The sequence below is a fragment of the Panthera pardus genome, unplaced genomic scaffold (genome assembly GCF_024362965.1).
Source record: "Panthera pardus isolate Hobbes unplaced genomic scaffold, ASM2436296v1 HiC_scaffold_5, whole genome shotgun sequence".
In the NCBI taxonomy this organism is placed as follows: domain Eukaryota; kingdom Metazoa; phylum Chordata; class Mammalia; order Carnivora; family Felidae; genus Panthera; species Panthera pardus.
The window spans coordinates 15,380,843-15,405,452 of record NW_026526980.1 but is presented as its reverse complement, the minus strand read 5'-3'; the positions used below and the strand labels follow the sequence as shown (position 1 = coordinate 15,405,452).

The 24,610-nt window shown below is 41.6% G+C and overlaps 1 protein-coding gene across 1 annotated transcript in view; it reads right to left on the bottom strand.

Moving 5' to 3' along the window:
* Positions 1-24,610, bottom strand: part of TNRC6A (trinucleotide repeat containing adaptor 6A) — a 98,486-nt gene that overhangs the window by 32,706 nt on the left and 41,170 nt on the right. The window contains 2 exon segments of the mRNA XM_019430287.2: positions 743-3,325; positions 12,787-13,191. Coding sequence (XP_019285832.1) covers positions 743-3,325; positions 12,787-13,191 — 2,988 coding nt within the window.

Genomic DNA, 24,610 nt, shown 5'->3' with positions numbered 1-24,610 from the left:
CAAATTAATACAATAAGCTCTACTTGGGAGACGAATTAGATGCTGAGAGGTTAGTTTATGAAAACACTGCTATCGCTACGTCCGGTGGGATTATTATTCAATAAAACCTCCATTAACAAAGACAATGCATTCCAGTGACACTTAATGAAAACCTCATTGTCAAGATAATCTGCAGAGATGGCAATCAGTTCCTTGTTATGGGAGGAAAGTGGAACGTACCACCAGAAAAGTATTATCAAATGTGTTAAGCACACATACACACTGTGTGTCTAACAGACTTGGATTTCAGGCCTCCTTAAATAAATGTCTCTGAAGGCCAAATACAGCACCTGGTGTTTAGAGTATTATACTTGGATGCTTGCTGTATTTCTGGGACTACTGTAGTCAAATAACAAAACCAAGAAGTGACGGCTAGGCTCCAGAGAAGTGGGAAATGTACGGCATTCCCACTCGACACCACTTTTCCGACTCTGCCTTCTGAAGCCTTCCTAACAGAGAATGGAGCGCGTGAGGGTCACAACCAGCGCGGCCACCGGCAGAGCTCCGCTCCCTCATGTTACACACCTTGCCCGTTACCATCTTCCCTAGAAGCTTCTCCTGCGTTAGAGCAGAAAAGCCCTTTGCGTGCATATCCAACTACTCTGTGAAACAAATCTTAACAGCAGCGGTAAACGAAACGAGGCTACTGCAGTCCTGGGGGGTGCTGTGTGACACCACCAGACTCGACCCGGTGGAAACTTACCGGAGCCGCCGCCCGTCTCTTTGCTGGAGATGGCACTTGCAGACGGGAGCAGCTGCTGGACCTGTGCTTGCTGGTCTGAACGGCCGCTGCCGTTCGGGACGTTTCTGTTCCACATGTTCACATTTTTGTAGTTGTACTTGCTTGGGTCTCCCCAAGCCGAAGTTCCGTCATCAATCTCCATTTTGCGACGTATGGATTCCGGGGATGGTTCCTCCCAGCCTGTGGGCTCTTCTTCCTTTGTCGGGGCTGGTATAGGTCCTCCCAGCCAGCCTGTACCGGGAGGTTTGCCTGTAGCTGGCGGGATCCCCCAGGATCCGACAAGGTCTTGTGGCTTGTTCCAGTCTGGAGAACCGACTGGCTTCGACGAATCTCCCCAACCTAGAGACTGATTAGACTTTGGAGGATCTCCCCATCCCTGGGAAGGATTAGGTTTAGAAGATTCATCCCATCCTGATGAATTATTTGGATTTATGTTATTTCCCCAAGTAAAAGAACTAGTTTTACCAAGTTCGTTCCAACCGGAAACGGACCGGTCACTGTCACTACCTCCTGAGCTAGATTTCTTATTAGCCTCACCCCAATGGTTACTCCTTGAAGTTTCTCCCCAGTTATCGCTGGCGGACACGGCCCACCCTTGGTTTGATTTTTGCCCGTCACCCCATCCCTGTTTGCTCTTTTGCGAATCATTCCACGTGGACTTCTCTTCTTTGCAGTTCCCCCACTGATTGCTCTTGACCGTTCCTGTAGCAGCAGAATCATCTTCCCATCCCCCCTGGCAGTTCGAGCCTTTGGAATCTCCCCACCGCAGAGCAGGTTTGGGATCTCCCCACCCCGATACAGATGAGGTATCGTTACTAGTAGGGCTAGTCTTATCTACACACGCCCCTGAGTTAAAAGTCTGTGTGGCAGAGCTTCCCCAGGCCTCTGTCCCATTGTCAGTCTTTCTTTCCCCTCTAGGTGAAGTTTCGGTGTCCCAGGCAGTATTCTGCTTAATCGGAGTCTGTCCCCAACCAGAGTTGGAGAGGACACGTGGATCCAAGTCAGTCCTGTTCACGATGCTTTGGAGTAATGTGTGCTGATCAATTTTCCTCCTATCTCTACTCTGACTTTCCCCAGTTGCTTTTTCCTCGAGGCGTCCAGTGCTTTCTGTACTACCTTCACTCTCCACTGTTCCTCCTGTTTTGGCCCACACGCTGTTCTGCTCGTTTGTCTGGGATGTGGCAGCACCCTGATCCTCTTCCTCAGTAGATTTCCATCCGTTTGTAAACTTCTTACCATTGCCGTTTGCACTGTCATTGGAATGCTGATTGCTAGGCAGTTTGCTCCACTCCGCGCCGGGTAGATTAGTGCCAGTGTTTTGTGCGGGAGCTCCCCACCCTCTTCGACTTCCTCCAGAACTGGCGCCATTCCCGCTTCCCCATGACGCACTCTGGGAACCCGCTGCCCCGGACTCCCACACGCCTCCTCCTTTATTTGCGTTAACTTGAAAGTTAGTGCCCACAGGCCCATTCATGCCAGGCTGCATTAGAGTTGCATTCACAGTGTCACCATTAGCTTGGCCGTTAGGGCTCGAACATTTGTCTCCAGAGTAATTAGAACCATAGGCACCCCACGTAGTACCGTAAGAGCCTCCACTTTTTGACTCTCCATTGCTAAGGTGAGAAAGGGAAGTGCCATTCATAACTGACGGAGCCTGTATCTGAGGAGGATTCATTGTGCTCACACGCCAGGCCCCTGTATTACTAGGCAGTTCATTATTCTGTACTGAACCGGAGTTTGGTAAACTAGAGGTCATAAAGTTAGTAGTGTTATTTGGTCCAGTCATTTCAGTGGTAATATTCTGAGGTTGACCACTGAATGAAACCTTCTGTGTACCACTTACTTCAGATTCACAAGTTTCCTGAAGGCTTCCCCAGGTACCATGGGTGGCAGAGCCACCCACTTTAGAGTTAATACTCTGATTGTTAGGCATCTGGCCTATGGTACTGCACTGAATATTGATGCCGGAACTACCGCTCCCTACAGGCCCTTTTAGGGCAAGTCCGTTGTTTTCTAATACTGGCCAGGCACCATGGTTGCTAGCTGGATTCAAAGTGCTTGGATTTAACCCTCCATTTGATGAAGAACTTACAGTGCCCCAAGCATTCATTCTATTGTTGCTACTTTCTGATTTGCTTTCAGGAGCATCCACAGAGACCTGACATGTGCTTATTATGGCTCCATGGGAAAAACCCCATGGCCCAGTACTACCTCCATGGCCCACATTATTGCTGCTGCTACCAACCACAAACTTGTTTTGGGAACCAAGTCCAGTGCTATTCCGAAGGCCATCTTTTTCACCACCTGTGTTCCCTGAAGCCATGATAGTGATGTTTCTCTCTGATTCAGAACTGGAGACAGAATCAGCATCCATACATTCTGAAGCCAACTCTGGATCACTGCCAGGGACTGAGGGCCATACTTCTTTCTCAGGGGAGTCGTTCACAACAGCATTCTTACAATTTGTGCTAGAGTCACTCGGAGAAGACACAGGTCCCCGCTGCGAATTTTCATAATGGGATCCTGAAGTGTTGTGGTTTAGATCTAGAGTAAAGGAGAAGTACAAAAACACTTAGGAAGGGTCTGAGAAAATGATAAGTACATTATAAATGTATGTGGTTCCGCCATACTGACAAATACGATACTTGGCAGTATGGTTACAAAGGCACTGGGTATATGCCAGCCGCCAACGTTTCTCATCCAATTGTTAATCCCACACGGGAAGGGTATTTTGCTGCTTTGTTCACTGATGTTATCCTATAAGCCTAAAGCAGCACCTATAAGAGCCCCCTCTCAATAAATATCTGCTGAATGAACAAACTGTTACCTTATCAGCAAAGAAAAGAATTTTGGTGTCAGGAAGGACTAGGTGATAGTAAATGTATTAGGATAATGAGGCAACCCAGGCCTAGAGGCCTGACATGAGAAAGAAGGGGTTGGAAAGTAGATGGGTACGGACAAATAGACAAACTTGATTAAATGTATTAGAAATATACTAGAAATGCCTTCTTGTCTTCCCTTTCTTAGAACAGCTTTTTCACACAACTGTTTTTGGGTATTATAACATGCTTATAAAAATTACAAAGTCTTTTCCATTATATTTCCATTTCATTAGTGTTTATACTCAACCTGAAATACTGCACACAAGTCAGCATATTTTTAGTTCCATTCCCCTTCATAAAAATTTAATTTACCTTCACAGCCATGTTTTTTTAGAAGATCACAGAATTGCGAGGATTAAAAAATCAAGGGCAGACACTGGACACTATTAATGACCGACCAGTCATATAATCCTATACTCTTGGCCTCACCGCTGTATCTCAACATCTAGTTATTTTGCCGCAGGTAGGGGGCAGGCAGTTCTCATGTTCTAATACCTTCCCAGATTCATTACTCTCATTTGGCTTAAGGATCTGGTAGTTAGTAGTTTCTCAGAGATGCTAACCTGCATAAGATGTCTGCATTTAGACTGCCTTTAGGGGGTCGCTTATGTTGTAGTTCTTGACTAGAGTGGTAATCAGAATCCTATGTGGTGCTTCTAAATAACCCACGGGTTCAAGTCATATCCCAGACCCAATGAGCCAACCGCCAGGGACTGGAGGCCTAGAAAACATATATAACTCACTATCAGGATGTTGCTAATGTGGAAAACCAGGTTCACCTGGTATCATTTTGTCTCAAAGCACAACCTCCAAGCAGCAAAACATTATGAGCTAGAAAAGAGTAGCAGAAAAAAGGACTAAAGAGAAACCAAAAGCATGTATATAATTCACTAAATACATGAAATTTAAAGTTCTATGAGAGACTCTGGTCTCCGCTCCCTGTTTGAGAGTCAGGTTTTTTCAGCTGCCAAATCAAGTTTGCCATCTTTCATTGCCTGTGAGAAGGATTTTTGTCACAAAACACAAGACACCGAACAGTCTGTCTCGTTGGGCAAAAACAAGCCAATACACGGACTAGCACCTGCACCGCCAGCAACATCATTCAGTACCATGGGTCATGTGTTTTCTATGCATTTTTGTCACTGACTCCTTGGAACGACCCTAGAGCACAGCTATTACCTTCAACTTTGTAGATGGGGAAATCAAGGCCCAGAGGGTAAGTTATAGCACAGGTGAGGAAGAGCGGATTCAGCACTTGGGTGAAAAAACTAGGTGGCTAATAACAACACGGCTGGAACTCTAGAGACACAGAGGTTCAAGTCTGGGCTCTATGCAGCAGCTGTATGACCAAGTCTGCAGACTAGGGACACAAACTGCACCACGCCACCCAGCCGGGAGCTACACTGTCCTGTGTAAAGTATTTAGTTCAACACCAGCTTCGAGGAACTGCTCCACGGAGCGCCAACTGGGTACAGTGAGTAAGAGCACAGCTCTGTTGCCAGACTGCTTGGACTTAAAAGCTGCCCTGCCATTTACTAGCTGTGTGATCACAGGCAAGAGGCTCCGTCTTCCTGCAAATTAGTTTCCTCATCTGTAAAGCAGGGACGATAATAATACCCATCACAAATAGCTGGAAGATTGAGTGGTTAATAATTAAAAGTGCTTTGAACCATACCTGATCCAGAGTAGGTACTTAATAAATGAGGGCGGTTATTATCACTAATTAATATATAGTGACGATTACTGGGATTTTTCAGTCCTGTCTCCAAAGCACATTTTTCACTCCATCACGTCTATCTCAGGAAGAACAAAACTGGAAAGCATACAACAACCTGCTTACTTTAAATCTCTACATAACTCACAAAGAATGCTAATTCCTGAATTATTCCCCCACAGGCACCTCCTCTCAAAGGGGGAAAAAAGTTCCTGCTTCTTTATTGCTTTTCTTCATCTCAGTAAGTTTCCTAAAACCTAAGATTTATCCTTGCTTGCTTCCTGAGCACGGCAAATCCTAAACACTGCCAAGCCCCAAATCCATCCACATCTCCAAATCTAAATAATCAAGCCGCTGCCACCACCACCACCACCACCACCACCACCACCACCACCATCATCATCTCAAAGGCTAGAGCAAAAGTACTTGTTTCCATTCTTTGTTTTTCTGCAAGCGCGTGTTTTCTTGCCACTTCCAAATAGCAGGAGTCAGTAAGTAAGATCAAGAATGTTAGACAAAACTACTTAAGCTGAAAATAAACGAACAGACCTGGAATTTAACACTGAAACAGCAAAAGCACTCCCATAACGACAGGAAAAAGGTAGGATAGGTGTCGTCAACACTAATACGCAGCCTTGTGCTGGAAGATGATCCAGAAAAAGGTACGGAGAGCAGACAGGAAACAAAGCAGGTTAACATGTAAAAGCCATGGTTTGCCTATACACCAGAAATAGTGAATGAGAAAATGTGATTGAAAAAGGATCCTAACTGCAGCAGCCACAGAAACTATAAAGCAGCTTGGAACAAAGCTAACAAAAATATTTAGTCATTTATGATTACATTTGATTGCAGGCCACAGAAGACAACTTGATTAAATACAGAAACTTGTTCCTGAATAAGAAGATAATAATAATATTCTTTCTTAAAGTTTAATTCAATTAGAAGAAATTGCCAGCAGGAGTCTGTAACTTGGTTTAAGTGACTTAAAGATTCATGTAGAACATAAGAAAATTCAAAAAAAAATCTCAGGAGTGGGAGAGGGTGGGGGAAACTGCATGATCATGCAACAGCTAGCCAGTGCTGCACTGCTCGAGTGTCTAAGCTTTAACCGAACAGTAAAAGCAAACCAGAAACAGATCCAAGCATTTGTGAAATGTTAGCATTTTAAATCAACAGGAGAAAAGGAATATCTAATACTTTAAAAAGATTTCTTGAAATGAGACAAAATTTGTCAAAAATAATTTCATATGATTGTGTTAAAAGGTGAAACCATGAAGTCACCAGTGAATGAGAATTTTTATACATAAAAAAGTAAAAAAAAAAAAACAAAACAAACAACAAAAAACAAAAAACAAAAAACCCACAAAACAAAGGACCTAGATCTGACTACTTGCCCCAAATGCGAAGCCTTTTTATGTCAGAATACATCAAAAGCAAGCAAGCAAACAAACAAACAAAAAAAAACCCCAGCAAACAGCATGATACATTTTGCAAACCAAATTCTATCACCTTTAATGTTAGTAAAAATTTCTCAGAATCTAGTCATGAGCTGGTTTGGAGGTGGTGGTGGTCTAAATGTGTCTTTTGCTATATATTTCTATGTATTTTAGGAAAAGGAGAGATCCATCAGCACTTATTAGCTAAAATTCCATTTTTAATCTGAAAACTATTTGATACTTTCAAAAAAACCTAAGAGAGTATTTTGAAAACTGTTTACCAAGGACCTTTTGGTTATGAAAAATGTGCAGTTTAGACAGAGGTGGGGAGATCCTCGTCTAATTAAGGTGTAAAAAGAAGAGGGTTCCTCGGCGATTGCAACTAAAACATTTCAGAGACTGAGATTATTTCAGAATTGGGAGAGGTCAAATTTTTAGTATGTTTCCCTTACAGATAAGGAAACCAAAACCCATCATCACAAATGATCCAGAGGATAAACCCAGAGGAACCTTATTAACAATCCTGTTAAGTTTTTCCAGGAAACAGCAAGCGAGACTGTGAAACCCCGTGTTGGCGTGAGGAAAGGGGACAGTGGAGTTTTACCGAGTGTGGTGCAAAACACAAATCTGTACACACGGCAATGATGTGGGCAAACTAAGATCCGTATGACTGTGCTTTAACTGCAGAACACTGGAAATGCAAACTACCACCGGCTCCTAGTCTCTCAAGGGTGCTGGGGGCAGCTCTAGCATCACATCTCAAGAAGAAAGGTATCACTTCCTAGAGCCTCTGCACAAAGATCAAAGCGGGCGTGTGCAGGCAGAGCACAGACTGGCTATAATTCAAGTGATTTGTAAATTAACAGTATAATCTGCTCAGGAAGAATTTAGATTCAAGAAAGTTCATTTACTTTTCTTATTAAATATATAGCATATAACAGATTTAACAGTTAAACATGTGCTTTCTGCCTTAAAGACTTCATTCTCACCAGAGGAGAAAGTCCTTCAGAAGTAAATAGTACTTCCGTGTCATAGTATTTCTGGGAAGGATGATGCAGTATCACTGGGAATATGAGAGGCTGACATGCACAATTTCAAACAGCACTCAAGGGACAAAGTCTAGAACATTTCTTTCAGTTATTCTGGCCTCTAGTCCAGGGGCTGGGAAAACTTTTCCCGTGAAGGTCCGATTAGTGAATATTTTAAGTCTTGCCAGTCAGATGGTCTCTGTGGCAACCACTCTGCCACTGTGGCCTGGAAGCAGGCATAAAAACAATGTGGACACGAGTGGCGTGGCAGTCTTCCAGTAAAACTTGACTGGAATGGGCTGCAAGCCATCCTCTTCTAGATTAAAGAAGACAAAAGCAATACTACCAACCAAATGTGATGCACGGATCATGGCTGGTTTCTGGTTTGAGACACGAGGTGAGGCTGCTGGGAGACAACCATAAAAGACAATCTCAGGGGTGCTGCTCCAGACCAGATGGTGAGTGCCTCGATGGGGCCAGTGGTGATGGCCATCCCCGGGAGAGGAAAGCTGAGACATGTGGGAGATGAACCAGCAGGACCTGGACAACCAGTGGCCCGTGAGACATGAGTTTAAGATTTCTAGATGGCTGGTGCTGGATGATGGGGGTGCCAACCTTCTGAGCAATGGAACCCAGAAAGAGACACTGGAATGTGGCCAGATGAGAAGTTCCATTTTGGACGTGTGGGGTTTGAGGGGCCTCACATCAGCTGAAGACATCCAGAGGACATGAACCTAAAACTGGGGAGAGATCTGAAGCAAAGCCATGGGGGGGAATAAAACCTGAAAATTGGTCAAAGAAAAGGGAAAGAATGCAAGAGCTTTCAGGAGGAGGGCGCGATCAACAATAAAAATGTAGGTGTCTATTAAGATAAAAATGGAAAAGTCTGTTTTTTGCCACAACTAAAACTAAAAATAAGTTAGTCTGGATTTGTCGTTCAGAAGATCAGTGACCTTAGGAAGAGCTATTTTAGTCAAGTGAGCAGGAGCCAGACTACAGAGGACTGAAGTGATGTATCGGAGAGTACAAATATAGACCACTCTGCGAGACGGTGGAGGAGAGAAATTCTGTGATTCCTCAGGAGACTGGGAGTTTAAATTTTTCTTAAAAAGACGATACAAGCTTAACTAGGTTTATAGACTAAGGGCGAAGAGGTGCGAGTAGAGAGCAAAAAGCAGAAGCTCCGGGACAGCAAGGACGTGAACCACACTGAAAAGGCAGTAAAGAGCACAGGTGGATGGACAATATTTTCATCTTGAAACACCTCTGGAAACCTTAACATTTTCTTTTTTATTAAAACAGCCCCGTTTCTTGGTCATTCCCCATGATAGCTCAAATGACCTTGAGATCTCTTAAAAAAAAAAAAAAAATTCAAACGTAGTAAAGGCTATGAAAAGTAATGCAGACAATACCCACATGCCCCTCCCCGTGAGAAATAACTAATACAAAAAAGTCCTGTGCACCCTTCTCTGACCACATCTCCTCCCTTCCCCAGTGAGTCACCGAGGGGTAACCACTCAAAATGCTGTATCTGAACTCATCTCTAAGCAATACAGAATGCTGTTTTGCAGGCTTTATATTTTATATAAACGATATCCTACCATAAACAAACAAAATGACATTCTTGGAAGAACCAGTGGAACTGTGAACACGAACTACGTATTACAAGATACTGAACGTGCCCCCTCTTTGCGCAGGGGTGGATCGTGGCATCATGGTTGCACAGGAGACGATCCTTATTCTTGGGGAACTTCCTGTAGCAGTATTAAAGGTGAAGTGTAATGAATGTGCACGTGTGTGCACACGTATGTACACATGATGGGGAAGTGTACACGTGAAGGCGAGGAGGAAGGTGAGGGAAGGAGGTGTGTATGTGAAGTCAAGGTGGGAACTACTAAGAACCGCTGGATCTGGGTGCAGGGTACACGGGGATTTGTTTCTCTCTCCCTTTATCCCTTATTATCCCAGCTGGATAATAAAACGTGGGTCGGAACACTTTGGCCCCGTAAGAACAGTACTGCTGCCAGCCCTGTTAGGTGCATCAGCGCCGCCCAGATCCTTTATTACCTAAAGGCCTCTAGGTCCCCCAAACTGAAGTGTTATTTGGGCAGCAGCAAAGCCCGATACCCGAAGGCTCTAAGTCCCTTGGCACGGACCGAAAGCATCGTGCGTGTTTGAGGCCCGGCCACAAACGGGAAGCTGGGCACGCAGAGCAGTCTGGTTTGACCGGCGCAGCAGGGTTCTAAAGGCTGGCACAGGTATTTCGGAAGGGTACAAAACTCAGTACAGTTGCCCCAGTTCCCATCACTCTTTCTCATCTTCTACTTCACTTACTTGCCAGGCCCTCGGAGGGGCTGAGCTTGTGACCTCTGATTCACGAAGTACTATTCTCATCTAGGTGAGACCCCTGCTCCCTGACTGCACTGAATAAACGAGAAATGAGTTCTGTGAGGACAAGGGAGGTGTATCCAGCACTCCTCACTTTTATCATGAAAACTTTAAGCAAATAGCTGCGTATTTATTGTATGTACTGATTAACATGTCAAATCATCTCCATTAACTGCATCTGTTCGGGAAACAAAAATGTCAAACACGGATACAAAAATTAAAAGTTAAGATTGTGTTCGTACAATTCGGAACTGCATGCGGTTCACAACACCGCGGCTTTTGTGTCTGTGGACCGCTGCTCAAGTTGTTTACAACATAGGCTACGCCGCTCCTCACTGATCACTAGCCTAAGCTCGAATCTGTAAAATGAGGCTTGAATGTGTTCGTGAGGTGTGTGCATCGTAGCGAACACCGGCTAAAGGTTAGTCGTTACTGCTGTAAATTCCCCTCAGAGGCCAGGGCAGGCCTGACAGTCTCAGGCGGCTTCCCTGGCTCACAGACACCCGGCGGTCTCTTACGTGGCTAAAGTTGCTCCTACTCCGAGTAGCGCCTACAAAGAGGTTTTAATGTAAACATGCGACATATGCTGGTAAGGGGGGTTCGCAAATGTTTTCAAAACAGATAAAAGCACAAGTCTGGTTTCTCTGCAGAGCACTCTGCCTTTGTCATTCACAAGCCTCCGGGCTCAGCCAGACTGCCGACTGCCGCACCCTCCTGGCTTCCGGCTCCACCTCCACATTAACGCAGTGCCCCCTCGGAAAGTCCTTGGAGAAACACGCAGGATACTTTTCCTTTTCAGCCTCTGTTGAAGATTTCTTCCTATGCTCACACAGGCCTTCTTTTCATCTGAATGCACATCTGTCATTCTTGGGGAATTCTGACCACTACCCACTTTTGAGAAAAACACTCTTACACTCCTATTGGTCCATTTCAAAAACACCTTTGTTCTTTCATGTCCCAAACTGAAAAAGCGTATTCAACATCATACCATTTTCTAAATTTACTGGCCCCCTTCCCTGTTTGTTTTGTGAACTCCGATGCCACCAGTTTGGCGTGTAGTAGGTACTCGAGCACGTGTTGTGTGAGTAGCCTCTCCTAAGGTTTCAACCACACTTTTAGAAAACATGCTGATGACTCAATACATCTGTTCCCAATCTGATTTCTCAGATGAACTTCACACCAAATTAACTGCTTGGCATCATATATAATGTCTAAACCAGACTCTTCTTCCTGAAAAGTACAAGTTCTTCTGTAAAAGTTTTGGGGAAGATAATTCATTCAGCACCTAAACATTAGGCGCCAAGCTACATGCTTAAAACACATCGCACAGTTTAATCCTCAAAGCAACCATATAGGTTGGGCACTAATGTCCGTACTAACAGATTAGGAGAAGGTCCAAGTAAGTTAAGTGATTGGGCAAGCCCACACAAGGGAGTTAAGTGGCTGGGGTGTGGGGGGAGGGGCGGTGGTAATTTATGTTTGCATCCTTTCCAATACTTATGTGCTGCTCTGATCACCTATGCTAGAAAGATCACATCTGTGTCCTCTTCCTCCTTCCCCACCACCGTGCAGTATGGTGCCCAAATACAGCACGGCTGTCAGGAGCACAGCTCTGGAACTGGAACTTGAGCTCTGCCCCTCATTAGCTGGGAGACACGGTAACATGACGTGCAGAGGAGTTCCTGGTGTACATAGGACAGCAGAGAGAGAGAAAGAGAGCAACTCTTGCCGGGATGGTTAGTAAAGGCTGCTCGGATGAGACGCAGGCTCGTAGCGCAATTAAGTAACATATCCAAAGAGCCGGGATTTAAAAGCCAGGTCCATTTGGCTCTAGAAACTTTGTTCATAACCAGGATCTGCTAGTGTTTGCATGTGTGGGAAACTTGATTCTCCTCAAGTCTCTATCTGGCTTGTAGTAAATGCTTCAAAAAAGTTTGAAAAATGAACGGACAAACAAACCATCAGAGCCCGTCAGAACATGTTGAAACAAACCGAGCTTTGAGAAAAACTGTAATCACATACACTTCCTGCCTCACCACCCTTGCTGATCTGTGGCAATAACTGAATGGGTGTGCTGTCTGAATATAATTTCCACGTGCAACAGTCTTTTAATGGCACATGGTAACGGAGTGAGGTCAGGCAAGTTAGCTAATGTCTTGGTGCCCCAGTTACCTCTGTTGAAAAGTGAGGATAAGAACAACTTATGCCTCACAGAGCTGTCAACAATTAATTGCAATAATGTGTATAACTGCTTAGCACATCCCTTGGGGGAGGGTGCTCAATCTGAGCTACAGTTTTATCGATTTAAGCTATAAGCTACTTACTAAAATGGGTAGAACCTGGAGGGACAGTGATTAAAATAATCATTTAAAAAGCAGGATGGGCAGTCAGCTTACAGGAAACATTTTTAGGGTTCCCCATTCGTAACTCCCTGCACGGAACTCTTATTTGCAGACACTGACGAACACAAATACACCCCCCAAAAGCCATGAATGTATACACTTGCTACGCTGCTAATGATGACAGTGGGAGTCTCGTAAGAAATGCCTTCTCTCACCTGACTGGTTTTTGCTGTTCTGCACCTCTCCGTTATTTTGTGGCTGTTGGTTTGTTAAAGCACTGCTTTCTGACTGGCTGCTTAACACTTTAACAGCAGATCCCAGGTTTGCTGCTATGACAGGAAAATGCTGACCCCTCTTTAGAAGCTGTTTGTGTTCCTGGTGGCGAAATCGTGGTGGTACTTCCCGAGGATACCGAGGCAAGGCCTGTGGTGGCTGCGGCTGCGGCTGCGGCTGCTGCGGCTGCTGTGGCGGCTGTGGTGGCTGCTGCGGCGGCTGCGGCTGCTGCGGATTGTTGGCTGTGGCTCGCTTGGCATTATTATTAGTGCTGGTTGCTGTGGAAGTGCCGTTATTAGAGTTGGCAGGCTGAGGCTGGCTTACACTGGGCTTTATCTGTTCTGGCACTAATCCCAACAAAAGAAAAGGGGTGGAAAAGATTAGCCAGTAAAGTGTACCTCCACAGTAAGCCATCTAAGTAAAAAGGCACTAAGAAAAACAACCCTAAAGGAACGGAAAGTTCAAGTGCGTGAGGATATCCTCACTCACAGGCTAGGGTTTTCTTAGGAGAGAGTCAAATTTTACTTCTGCTAACTACCTCTCCAATAAGGGCGTGGACATCATCAGCACCCCCTGGCCTGGACAGCTCATGCTCACCAGCTCCGTCCCATATTATTCTGATCAGAGAACAAGCACCTGATTGTGCAACCAGAGAACTCACAGTAGCTTCAAGAACAAATGTGCTGAATTGAATTTTGGTAATCCTAAAAGAATCCTCAATTCTCTGGAAACTGTTCTTAATCTGCCTCATTTTTAATGTGTTTGGTTCCTATTCTTCATCTCTGAAAGACTGAACACAAGTAACAGGTAGAAAGGATAGAAAACAATCTGACAGTTTCTTTAAAAACAGACAAAGTTAACAATATTTTTTGCTGTTAAAACATGAAGTCTCAATCAAATAGGACAAACTCAGAACGGGGAAATGAATACAAAGATAACAGAATGACATCTATGAAACTAACCAAAATGGGAGAAGTAACATAGATAACCTCTCTTAAGCAGAGCTGAGAAATAGCCATTTGTCCACTGTATGAACAATCTGGAATTATAAAGTGTATTTTTAGACCCTTAAAAGAGATCAAATAAGTAGACAAACTGATGGAAAGGACTCAAGCCGGTGAAGATACACCTAGTCTCTAAACTACATAAATGCCGCGTAGTATAAGAACGTTCAGTGCTGGATGGACCCAGGTTTTAATCACAGTGCTGCCTTTACTGAGCTCTGTGTCTTTGGACAAGCTGTATAGACATGACTGAGCCTGTGGTCTCCCCCGTAAAATGGGGAAACACCTATACCCTGCAGAGCTATCCTCGAGTTAACTGTTACTGCTTACAGAGCACCAAGTACAAGGCGATACAAACAACGGGTATCTGTTAATGATCGGCACAATTCCACCTTTTGCGGCCGTTTAACGTTTCCGTGAGAGTTCGACACATCTTTACAGATGCCACTGTCAAACAAATAAAGTGAAATGTATCCATGTGACCAGTGAGGATGCTCGGAGAAAATGCTGCCCAAGGGCTGAGAGCTCCAGGCCTGAAATTAGAGCAGCGGCCACTAGAACTGGGTCGTCTGTGTGTCTTTCACCTTGCCCGTACAGGCAGTGTTGATCTAGCACCCAGCACAATGTAAAAACTCCACAGGCAGAAGCTATTCTGTGGACCAAATACAGGAAATATTTGTTAAATGCCTACAATGTGTATGATGGTGTGATAAAGGAGGTCACCGGTATCATTTCCAGCAGCTACCTGCTCCCCCGTCCCCACCCCCACGCCTCGCAGCTCTAGAGTCTCCTTCATGTAGGTCTGGCCTCACTAACCACCTTCTATCTCCCGGCCACTGGTGGAGTTTGTCTACGTCACTAATACTAGTATTCTTTAATACAGGATCTGGTCTCTTATTTTTTCATGTGATTTTGATTCCTCTAAAGTAATACAAGCAAACTGTCATTCAGGAGGACTGCACTGAAAAAATTACAAAATTACATTCCATCTATTGCTTGGAATCCCTTCCATTCTTGAAGGCAACCAAAAAGCCTCACATTAATAATTTGACCCAAGTATATTCTAGGTCTAATTACTTTATATATTAAACTTTTGTCTCCCAGACAATTTAATGCTCCCAGAAAGCAGCAATAATGCATATTCCTCTGTCACAAGGAAAACAAGGCACTAGAATATTCTAAAGTACCTCTGGAACCAAAAAAAAGATAAAGTACACATAACTATGAAATCATAAAAAACACAAAAACTCCAACTCAACCTTTGCACGTTTAGTACCAGGTTCAGCACTGTATCTGGCAATTGAATGTAACCTTGTAATACGGTTATCCACTGCTAAAACACAGGCTTGCCTGCCACTGTATTACTAAAAGGAAAAGACAAGATTGTAACAATTTAAAACCCAACGACATTATTTATATGAGACAGCAACAGGAAAATGGTCTTTAATACATTCAAGGAATTAGAAGATAACCTACAGGCAAACACTTGTGAACGATTTATGTGAATAATGTAGGAGAACCTTAACACTATGCCAAAAGTGACCAGGAATTCAGAAGCAGTATTTCCGTCTGTCACCCGGCAGCCCCATCCCTGCCTCCAATTCAGAGAGCTGCTGTACTCCTCAGTCGAGTGTCATGGGGAAAATAAGGCCGAGATAGGTCCGCATTTCCGGGGCCAGAAGAGTTAACTAAAACCAGTAAAAATATTAAGACAATGTCACTACTGATTATAAAACTGAACTAAGTAATCTGAAGTGAAATCCCAGATATAAACATGACGCATACTGAAGAGTAAAGAAGTTAACTGCGTGTGAAGGTAGGGTGGTAAGGATCGGGTTGCTGGGTAACAGACATAATTACTGCATGATTTTCGGCTAGTGTGTTTGTGCAGTTAAAATTTAGATTAATTACATCAATAAATATCCAAACCACTGAAAAGAGAAAAAAATGAGCAAATAAGAAAACTCAATCCATTCAAAAGATACAGAAAATGCAATAAAAATAATTATTTCAGAATTGCAGTTAATATGAAATATAGACTAAGATGCCACACATAAGCTCCAAACTATCTGTAATCAAAATAAATGTAAATGAGTTAAATTTACTTATTAATAAAAGCTCTTTAGCTTTTTTAAGAAAAGAAAAACTTTAAGGAATGTATTTTGCAAAAATCACTTCTAAAACAAAACAATACAGGAAGTTGAGGGGGAAAAGTATACAGATATATGACCAAAAACGCTAACAAAATTTAAATAAAAGCAATATTAATGTCCAGTTTAAAAAAATTCAATCAGAAAAGCATTATAAAAAACAAGATGTTTCATACTGATAAAAGAAACCAACTAAAAAAATTTAAACAGCTAAAGAACCTTTATATACCAAAACTTAGTATCAAAACATGTAAATCAAGTGGAGACAGAAAAACTGGGAAAAAAGGCAAAACCATCTACCTTGATGGACAGAGAACACCTTTTTTTGACAAATACCGATGAAACAGTATAAAAGTACACACACACACACACACACACACACACACACACACAATATAGTACTGAAGAAAACACCACTATATTGCAAAAAGTACAAATAATACAGATGACATTTCTGGATTACAATGCAACCACATTAGAAACAACAAAACTAGCAAATGAAACGGCCTTAAATAAATTTTGAGCTGAAAAAGAAAAAGAAATACCAAAACTGTAGAGTTATCAAAAAAATACTAGTGAAAACAAAACACATGATAAATTTTAAGATACGGCTAAACCAATGCTTAAAGAAAAATTCCTAGCCTTAACTATTTTCAACAAACAAGAATGAATAAAAAGCATCTTACTGAAGTTAAAAAATGAACTAAATGAAGCATAAGAAGGAATTAGTGGAGATAAAAGGAGAAACCAAGGACTTTACAAAGTAAACTAGTAACTCCAAGGTGTGGCTTTATGAAAAAAATAAACTGGTAGTTAACCTGATTTTTTAAAATTAGGAAAAAATGAGATGATTTTCTAAAATGAAGATATTTCTTTAGGCTCAACTCTATAACTCGAAAAGATGGAGGAGAGATTTAACTCTGACCCTGAAAAAGGCAAGAAAATAAACAGTAATTAGAACAGAAGAAATGGAGGAATTTATGAAATCACCCATCAGGATCAGACAGTTTGACCAATACTGCCTTTCAGTGTTTTTGTTTTTTGTTTTTACTAGAATACTTCTAAGAAACATGTAACTCTAAGTCTAATGCTATTTAAATCGTTGAAGAGCACAGCAGAAAAGGGAACACCCAACAGTGTTAACCAGGAAGTCTGACAGAATTTTAGTAATCCTGAACAATGGGGTGAAAAAAGAAATACAAACAGTGCCGGGGATTAAAAAAGACAGAATTCCAAATGTAAACAATGTTCCATAACATGGCTTGGCAAATCTTTCCTGTAAAGAGCCGGATAGTAAACATTTTATAGGCCATATAGTCTTTCAACTACAACTCTGCTATGGTAGCACAAAAACCAGCCATAGACAACACATAAATGAATAGATGTGACTGTGTTTCAGCAAAACTTGGAATACAAAAATAGGCACTGGGCCAAATTTGCAAGCTATAGGCCCAGTGTCTGCCCTATAAAGTATAATCTACCCAAATGAGCTTATAGAGAAGATCCTAGAACAACATCAAAAAACACTGAAAAAAGTCCTCCACAATTTACCTCTCTAAAAAGCACCAGGCCCAGATGACTTTATAGGGAATGTGCATATAAAATCTTCAAGAGGGGCACCTGGGTGGCTCAGCTGGTTAAGCGTCCAACTTCAGCTCAGGTCATGATCTGGCGGTCCATGAATTCGAGCCCTGAGTCGGGCTCTGTGCTGACAGTTCAGAGCCTGGAGCCTGCTCGCATTCTGTTTCCCTCTCTCTGTGCCCCTCCCCTGCTCTCTCTCTCTCTCTCTCAAAAATAAATAAACATTAAAAATAAATAAATAAAAATAAAATCCTTAAGAAACATGTCCTATCAATCTACACAAACTGTTTCAGAATAAAGAAGTGCAGGTTCAAAAGACTGACTAGATTCAAATCTTGGCTCTGCAACTTACTAGCTGTATGACCATGGGCAAGCCACTTAAGAACCTGTACCTCTGTTCCCCTCATCTGTAAAACAGGGGTAAGTATTAATACCTCCACCATGCAGGGTTGTTGTGAGGCTTTAATAAGACAATGGATGTAAAGAACTGAGAATAGTACTTGGCCCCTTGCTAGTACCCAATAAATGTTAGTGATCACTACTGCTGTCTAGGTTAAAAAAGGGGGAGTAAGGATGACCCTCAGATTTCTGGCCTGGAATGTGGGTAGACAGTAGTACCATCTACCAAGATACTGTAATAGAAGACAAAAACTAAGTTTGGAAAATACGTGAGAATGAGCTTTGGTTTTGATGTTAGGTTTACTGTTTCTGTAGGACAGTAACTCTCAAACGTTTTGGTCTCAAGACCCCTTTATGCTTTTAAAAGTTATTGAGAACACCAAAGATCTTTTGTTTATGTGGGTTAAAACTGTATTTACCATATTAGAAATTTATAGAGATATTTTAAAATATATTAATTCATTTAAAAAATAAACTCTTGGGGCGCCTGGGTGGCTTAGTCGGTTAAAGCCTCTGACTTTGGCTCAAGGGCTCAAGCCCCGCATCCAGCTGTGTGCTGACCGCTCGAAGCCTGGAGGCTGCTTAGGATTCTGTGTGTGTGTGTGTGTGTGTGTGTGTGTGTGTGTGTGTGTGTGTGTCTCTCAAAAATAAACATTAAAAAAAATTTAAAAACACAAACAAAAACAAAAACTCTTGGAGTGCATGGGTGTCTCCGTTGGTTAAGCATTCAACTCTTGATTTTGGCTCAGGTCATAATCTTACGGTTCATGGGACTGAGTCCTGAGTCAGGATTCTCTCTCCCCCTCTCTGCCCCTTTGTTTACTTTCTCTCTCTCTCTCAAAATAAATAAACATTTAAAGAAAAAAAACTCTTACACGAATATGTATTTTCACTGAATGAATATATATTTTCTGAAATAAGTTTTCCAAAACAAAAAGAGAGTGAAATGTATGCATGCACTGTTTTTACATTTTTCCAAACATCTTTAATATCTGGCTTAACAGAAAGCAGGTCGATTTCACATCTACTTCTGCATCCAATTTGTTGTGACATCCACATTATGTAGTCTCTAGAAAACTCCACTATGTACTTATGAGAAAAAAGAGTGAAGACCACAAGTAAACTTCCTATCATTATGAAAATAGTGTGACCTTGTGAATTTCATGGAAGTTTCAGACTGCCTCTGGGGAGTCCTCAGATAAATTCTGAAAACCACTGCTCTAGACTATCCATGTGTAGAATGCAGCTGAACATATGGTTCTGAAGTTCGGTGAAGTATGAACCAGAAAAATCAACTTAGCATTCAGCAGAGAGGTGGGAGAAAGGTGACGCGAGCAGCAGAACGAGAAGCATCACCGAGACCCAAAGGAGAGGCTACTGTAGCCGACAGAAGAGCAGTAGTGGCCAGAGAGGCAGGACAGAAAGAGCTTTTAAAAATGGCCTCCCTATTTACTCAAGCAGGGACTTGTTCCCCAAATTCTCCCTATCCCTCCACATTCAGGCAACAGGTCTGACAGATTATCTACTGGACAGCATTCAAATGCATCCTTATCATCTCCAATGTCACTGCTGTGATTTAGGCCCTCCAATTTACTCTTGCAAAAACCTCTTACTTGGTCTCTGGGGCTTCCATCTTGACTCCCCTCCCCAAATCTATCATCTCTCTGCCCCAAGTTGTCTGTATCATTAAGTGCTTTCAGAAATCATCTAAAGTCCTTGGCATGGCCCCGGTCTACCACTTCTCCAGATTCATACCCCACTGCATAAACATGCATTTCCTTCTCTCTCACACCAAGACCTGCCATACTCCAAAAGGTACCATTCTTTTTCAGGATATTCTTTGTGCCTAAAATGCCTTGATACTTTTCTTTTCTTTTTTTTAATGTTTGTTTATTTATTTTGAGAGAAAGAGAGACAGAGAGAGCACATGAGCAGGGGAGGGGGAGACAGAGAATCCCAAGCAGGCTCCACACTGTCAGTGCAGAGCCTGACGTGGGGCTTCAACTCACAAACCTGCGAGATCATGACCTGAGCCGAAACCAAGGGTTGGACGCTCAACCGACTAAGCCACCCAGGTGCCCACGTCCTTGATACCTTTCTTGAAAATCTTTCTGTCCACCTTTCCTAGGAAACAATGAACTACCCTGCAACCCCTACCCAGGTTCTGCCAGTCTTAAAAGCATTTTATGACAAGCAATTTCCCCTCCTCTTTCCCATAAAACTCTTAATGCATCTCTCGCCCTGCACGTGCTTAAGTGCCGCCTTCTTGCTCCTCCCCTTTATCACTGGCATTCCCAAGCACCACACACAACCAAGAACTACCGGCTGAATGAACAACCGAAGAACTGTCAGCATGACATGAACCCAAAGAACAATGTAGAATGATACTGAAGATGAAACACTGTGAAACACTGACATTTAATCGGTGGAAGAATCAAGAACTGGTAAAGAGAAAATGATCAAAAGAAGAAAGAGTTAAGGACGATGATGGTAGCTGGCTGGTATGTTGCTGAGTAACTCAGTGGTTAGAAATCTCTGCTCTAAACAAACAAACAAACAAACAAACAAACAAACAAAAAACCCAGAGCTGGCATCCACAGAACAAGTTCAGTAAATATGATTGTTTATCTGGGAAGTTACCCTAATTAGCCACAACATCATGTTATCCATAATACCAGAAAAATATTTTGAAGGAATTTCATTTGGCCAGTACAAAACACACATACCCACTAAAACTTTTTTATTTTACATTTTTTTGCCATTCTGTGACCCAACTGGTCTTTTGCACAGTTTAAGCAGATGGACAAAATTATGAACTGGCCCAAAAATCAACAAGTTTTAGAACATTTTTTAGAATGGAAAAATTACTCATGCAAAGAATTTAAACCGACATTTTCCTAAATCATGCTCCAAATCAAGACTTCGCACTTTGCAAAAAAACCAAAAGAACCAATGTGACAATTAAATTATTAATTTGTGCTACTTTCATGTGTTTTGAGATTTCTTATGCACAAGCATGCTATCACTCTGTAAACTGGAAGCTGCTCTGAAAAACGTCTATTAACTGGGGGAAAAAACCCCACAGCAATTGTCCTACATTCAAGTAAAATACTAGGACTAGATAAGAGATATTTAATATCCAAAATCCTAAATATACAAGTTCTAAATTTGTAAAAAATTTTTTTTACTTATTTACTCAGTCATTACAAATTAAAATTATATGAATATTTATTTCTTTTAATCTTTAAGATAACATTTTAAATGCCATCTGAATAAATTTCAGAAAACAGTAAATAAGAGAACTTCCTGTTGGCTATCTACAAGTTTAATAGAAACAATAGTTGAAATACAAAGCAGCCATCAGTATCATGAATTGCTTACCAAACTCCCCAAAACATGAATGACCAAATCTTAATACCTCAAGCCCTTCCTTTAGTCCTACCCTTCCAAAGTCTATAATTTAGCTTTGTGTATGAGTCTTCATATTGGCTACATTGTGAATCTTCTAGAAATACTGGCATAAACAGCAGGCATAGGATACAAAAATGCCATTTAAGACATGATTTCACTTTTAACAGAATGAAATATTAAATTGACCTCCAAAACATAGAAACCATATACGGATTTGTGTGTGAATTCTTAAAAGAATTAAAATAGTTGACATCACCAGTTTAAAATAATACTTAATAAGTATCTATAGAATACACAGTGCTTTTAAAGACTTCTTTTGGCAAACTTTAAATTTACCTAAAGTAAGGGGCACCTGGGTGGCTCAGTCGGTTGGGCGTCTGACTTCAGCTCGGGTCATGATCTCACAGTCCGTGAGTTCGAGCCCCGCGTCAGGCCCGCGTCAGGCCCGCGTCAGGCTCTGTGCTGACAGCTCGGAGCCTGGAGCCTGCTTCAGATTCTGTGTCTCCCTCTCTTTCTGCCCCTCCCCTGCTCATGCTCTGTCTCTGTCTCAAAAATAGATAAAAAACATTAAAAAAAAAATTTACCTGAAGTAAGCATGCCTACCCTTAGTACCCGTCATCATACAGGAAAAGACAAGTGTCAAGCTCTCTCTGAAGACACATGGCAAAAGCACCCATGAAAGGGCCTCAGCTGGAAAATGTCATTCTCACATAAGAGCTAAAGTCCAGGGTTGTCCTAAGTATTTCTTATTTTTATAAGAAAAAACACCCTACCTTCTCAAACAAGTATGGGGTACGTGTAATTGACAAGATAAAAAGGTACTGACAACAAGCCAGAGTTTCCAGAAATTAACATTTCTAGCTGTCAATAATTAGGCTCAACTCCAAATGCTTGATGGTTAAGAAATTCTTACCTTTGCTCAAACGGTATTTTAAAAAATAAATGTCACCTATAAACATTCTTTGAAATCTTCATTACAGAGAATGATTTTATGCTCTTAAAAGCCACAAAATAAAGTAACTTCTGGAAGAAAAGTCAACATGTTACAAACTAGTATATTTAAACTGTAACTGCTCATCAGGCAACACCACATACAAGATTTGTCTTTCTTCCCTACTGTTAATGTTTCCAGTAAGTAATTATAATCTCTTTAAGCCTAAACTCTCAAATCAATTATTCTAGCTGCTGTGCTAAAATAATACGGTAGTTTTCAATAGAATCTGCCTCATGATCAGAGGAAAAGCAAACCCATACAGGTGAAATCAATTCTTCCCGTTTTCCTGATTAGCAGCAGCAGCAGCAGCAATGTCACAGGGGACAGAGTTTCAAAAAGCACAAACCTGACAAAAACTTCAAGCAGATTAGAAAATTCTCTACACCAAGAAATTCTAAAGAAAGGAGCTTCCAACTTCTGTTGCTTTCCCACTCCATAGCTTTCTGCAGGAAACGCAGAAAGGCACAGTGTCACTGAACTGCTGTGGAGGTACAGCTCACCAACTTCCCCTGTATTTGAGGCACAATAACTCAAATTCCATCTGCTTATATTTTAAGAGGGACAGGAGGGGAAAGCAGCAGCCAGCTGGTTAAACAATGCAAAGAGCGTTCTGGTCAATTAAGATGAGCCTACAAATCAAATTTATCTAAAACTTAGCCAAACTTTGTACTACTATAAAAATCCTCTTACTCATTAATAAACACACTGGAGGATTTATAATATATTTCCCCTGCATAATATACATTCCCTGTCCCATACTGACTTTGGTGAGTTCTGGAGTGCTGAAGGGCACTGAATGGCACAGAAGGGGCAAGTCTGGCTTTTAAGGTGATACACACAGATGTAAATGCTAGAATTTTCACTGGGGACAAATGGCTGCAGTGTTAAGTGCCACTGGTCAACCTGGACAAAATACCTAAATGCCTGCCAATCCATCAGCTTCTGTTAATCCTTAGCAAGTAGGCTGAACTAGATGGCTATTTAAGAAGTTGAAGACTTAAAAACTAATATGAACTATAACAAGCTATATTTATATTTTACACAGGCGCAAACAAATCTTAATATATTTGTTATAAAGTTACTAAAGTAAGGAAAAATCCCAAGCGGCATCATAAACAACTCAAAATTAAATACTGAATTTAAAATACATATTAAATTGAACTCATTTGGTTGTAATTCGCTTCACATGCCCTAGAGAAACGGGAAGCATACCTGTTCCCGAGTCTTAGGAAGCACCCACTTCTAATCCCTCAGGGAACGTGATCTTCCTACCCAAACATTTCCCACCTCAAATTACTAACACAAAGAGAAACATCGCTGATTTGCCTCCATACGATCCTCAACTCTTCAGCAAAATGCCTGAGCAATCTGTTCTAGAGTACAGATCTTCTCTAACAGCTGGAGGATATCCACACAACATTCACAGCATGGTATTTCCAAGATCTTTAGTTAATCTATCCATCAAACCTTGTCCTATAAGTATGTGAGATTCGAAACAATGGGATGATGGAAAGAGTTTTCAGGCAGATGTACACGCTTTCAAAGAAAAAACAAGTCAGACTGCCCTTAAGTATCTTTCATAACTTAAATTCTAGAAGTGATCCTTAAATTTGTTTAGCGCTGTTAAGGGAAAGTTGTTTAAAAAAACAGATTCTTTAGCCTCACAGATAAATCAGAATCTATATTTCTTAAAACAAATGTCGCATGTGGTTCTCATGTCTGAATAAATTTGGAAAACTGTTATGACAGATAGTGTAGAAATATCTGGAGAGCTTCTGAGTTCCATTTGTGACTCAAAAAAAAGAAAATACCTAACAATTCAACTAAGAGTTAGTAGCAGGAACAACGAAAGTCCCAAACACACTGAAGCTTAAAAAAAATTAAGGGGTGGGGGGTGGGGGGTGTCACCAAATTTATGCAATAAAGAAATTGTCATAAATTACTGAAGATAACAAATTATTTAGGAAATACAGGATGGTTAGTTGATTTGTCTTAATTAGAAAAAAATAAAGTTCAGATAAATCAGTTAATAATGTCATAAAGTGCTGGCATTTTTAAAAGCTTTTAGAAAAGAAGCAAATTTTTTTCTAAATCTGGATAAACAGCAGGCTTTATAAAAGTCAAGTAATCAAAAAGTAAAAGATTAAGTTTAACCCAATGAAATTATGCAGTGCAACTTATTTTTTCAAGGGTGTGTGTGTGTTTATTCCAAATTAAAAGGCAAACT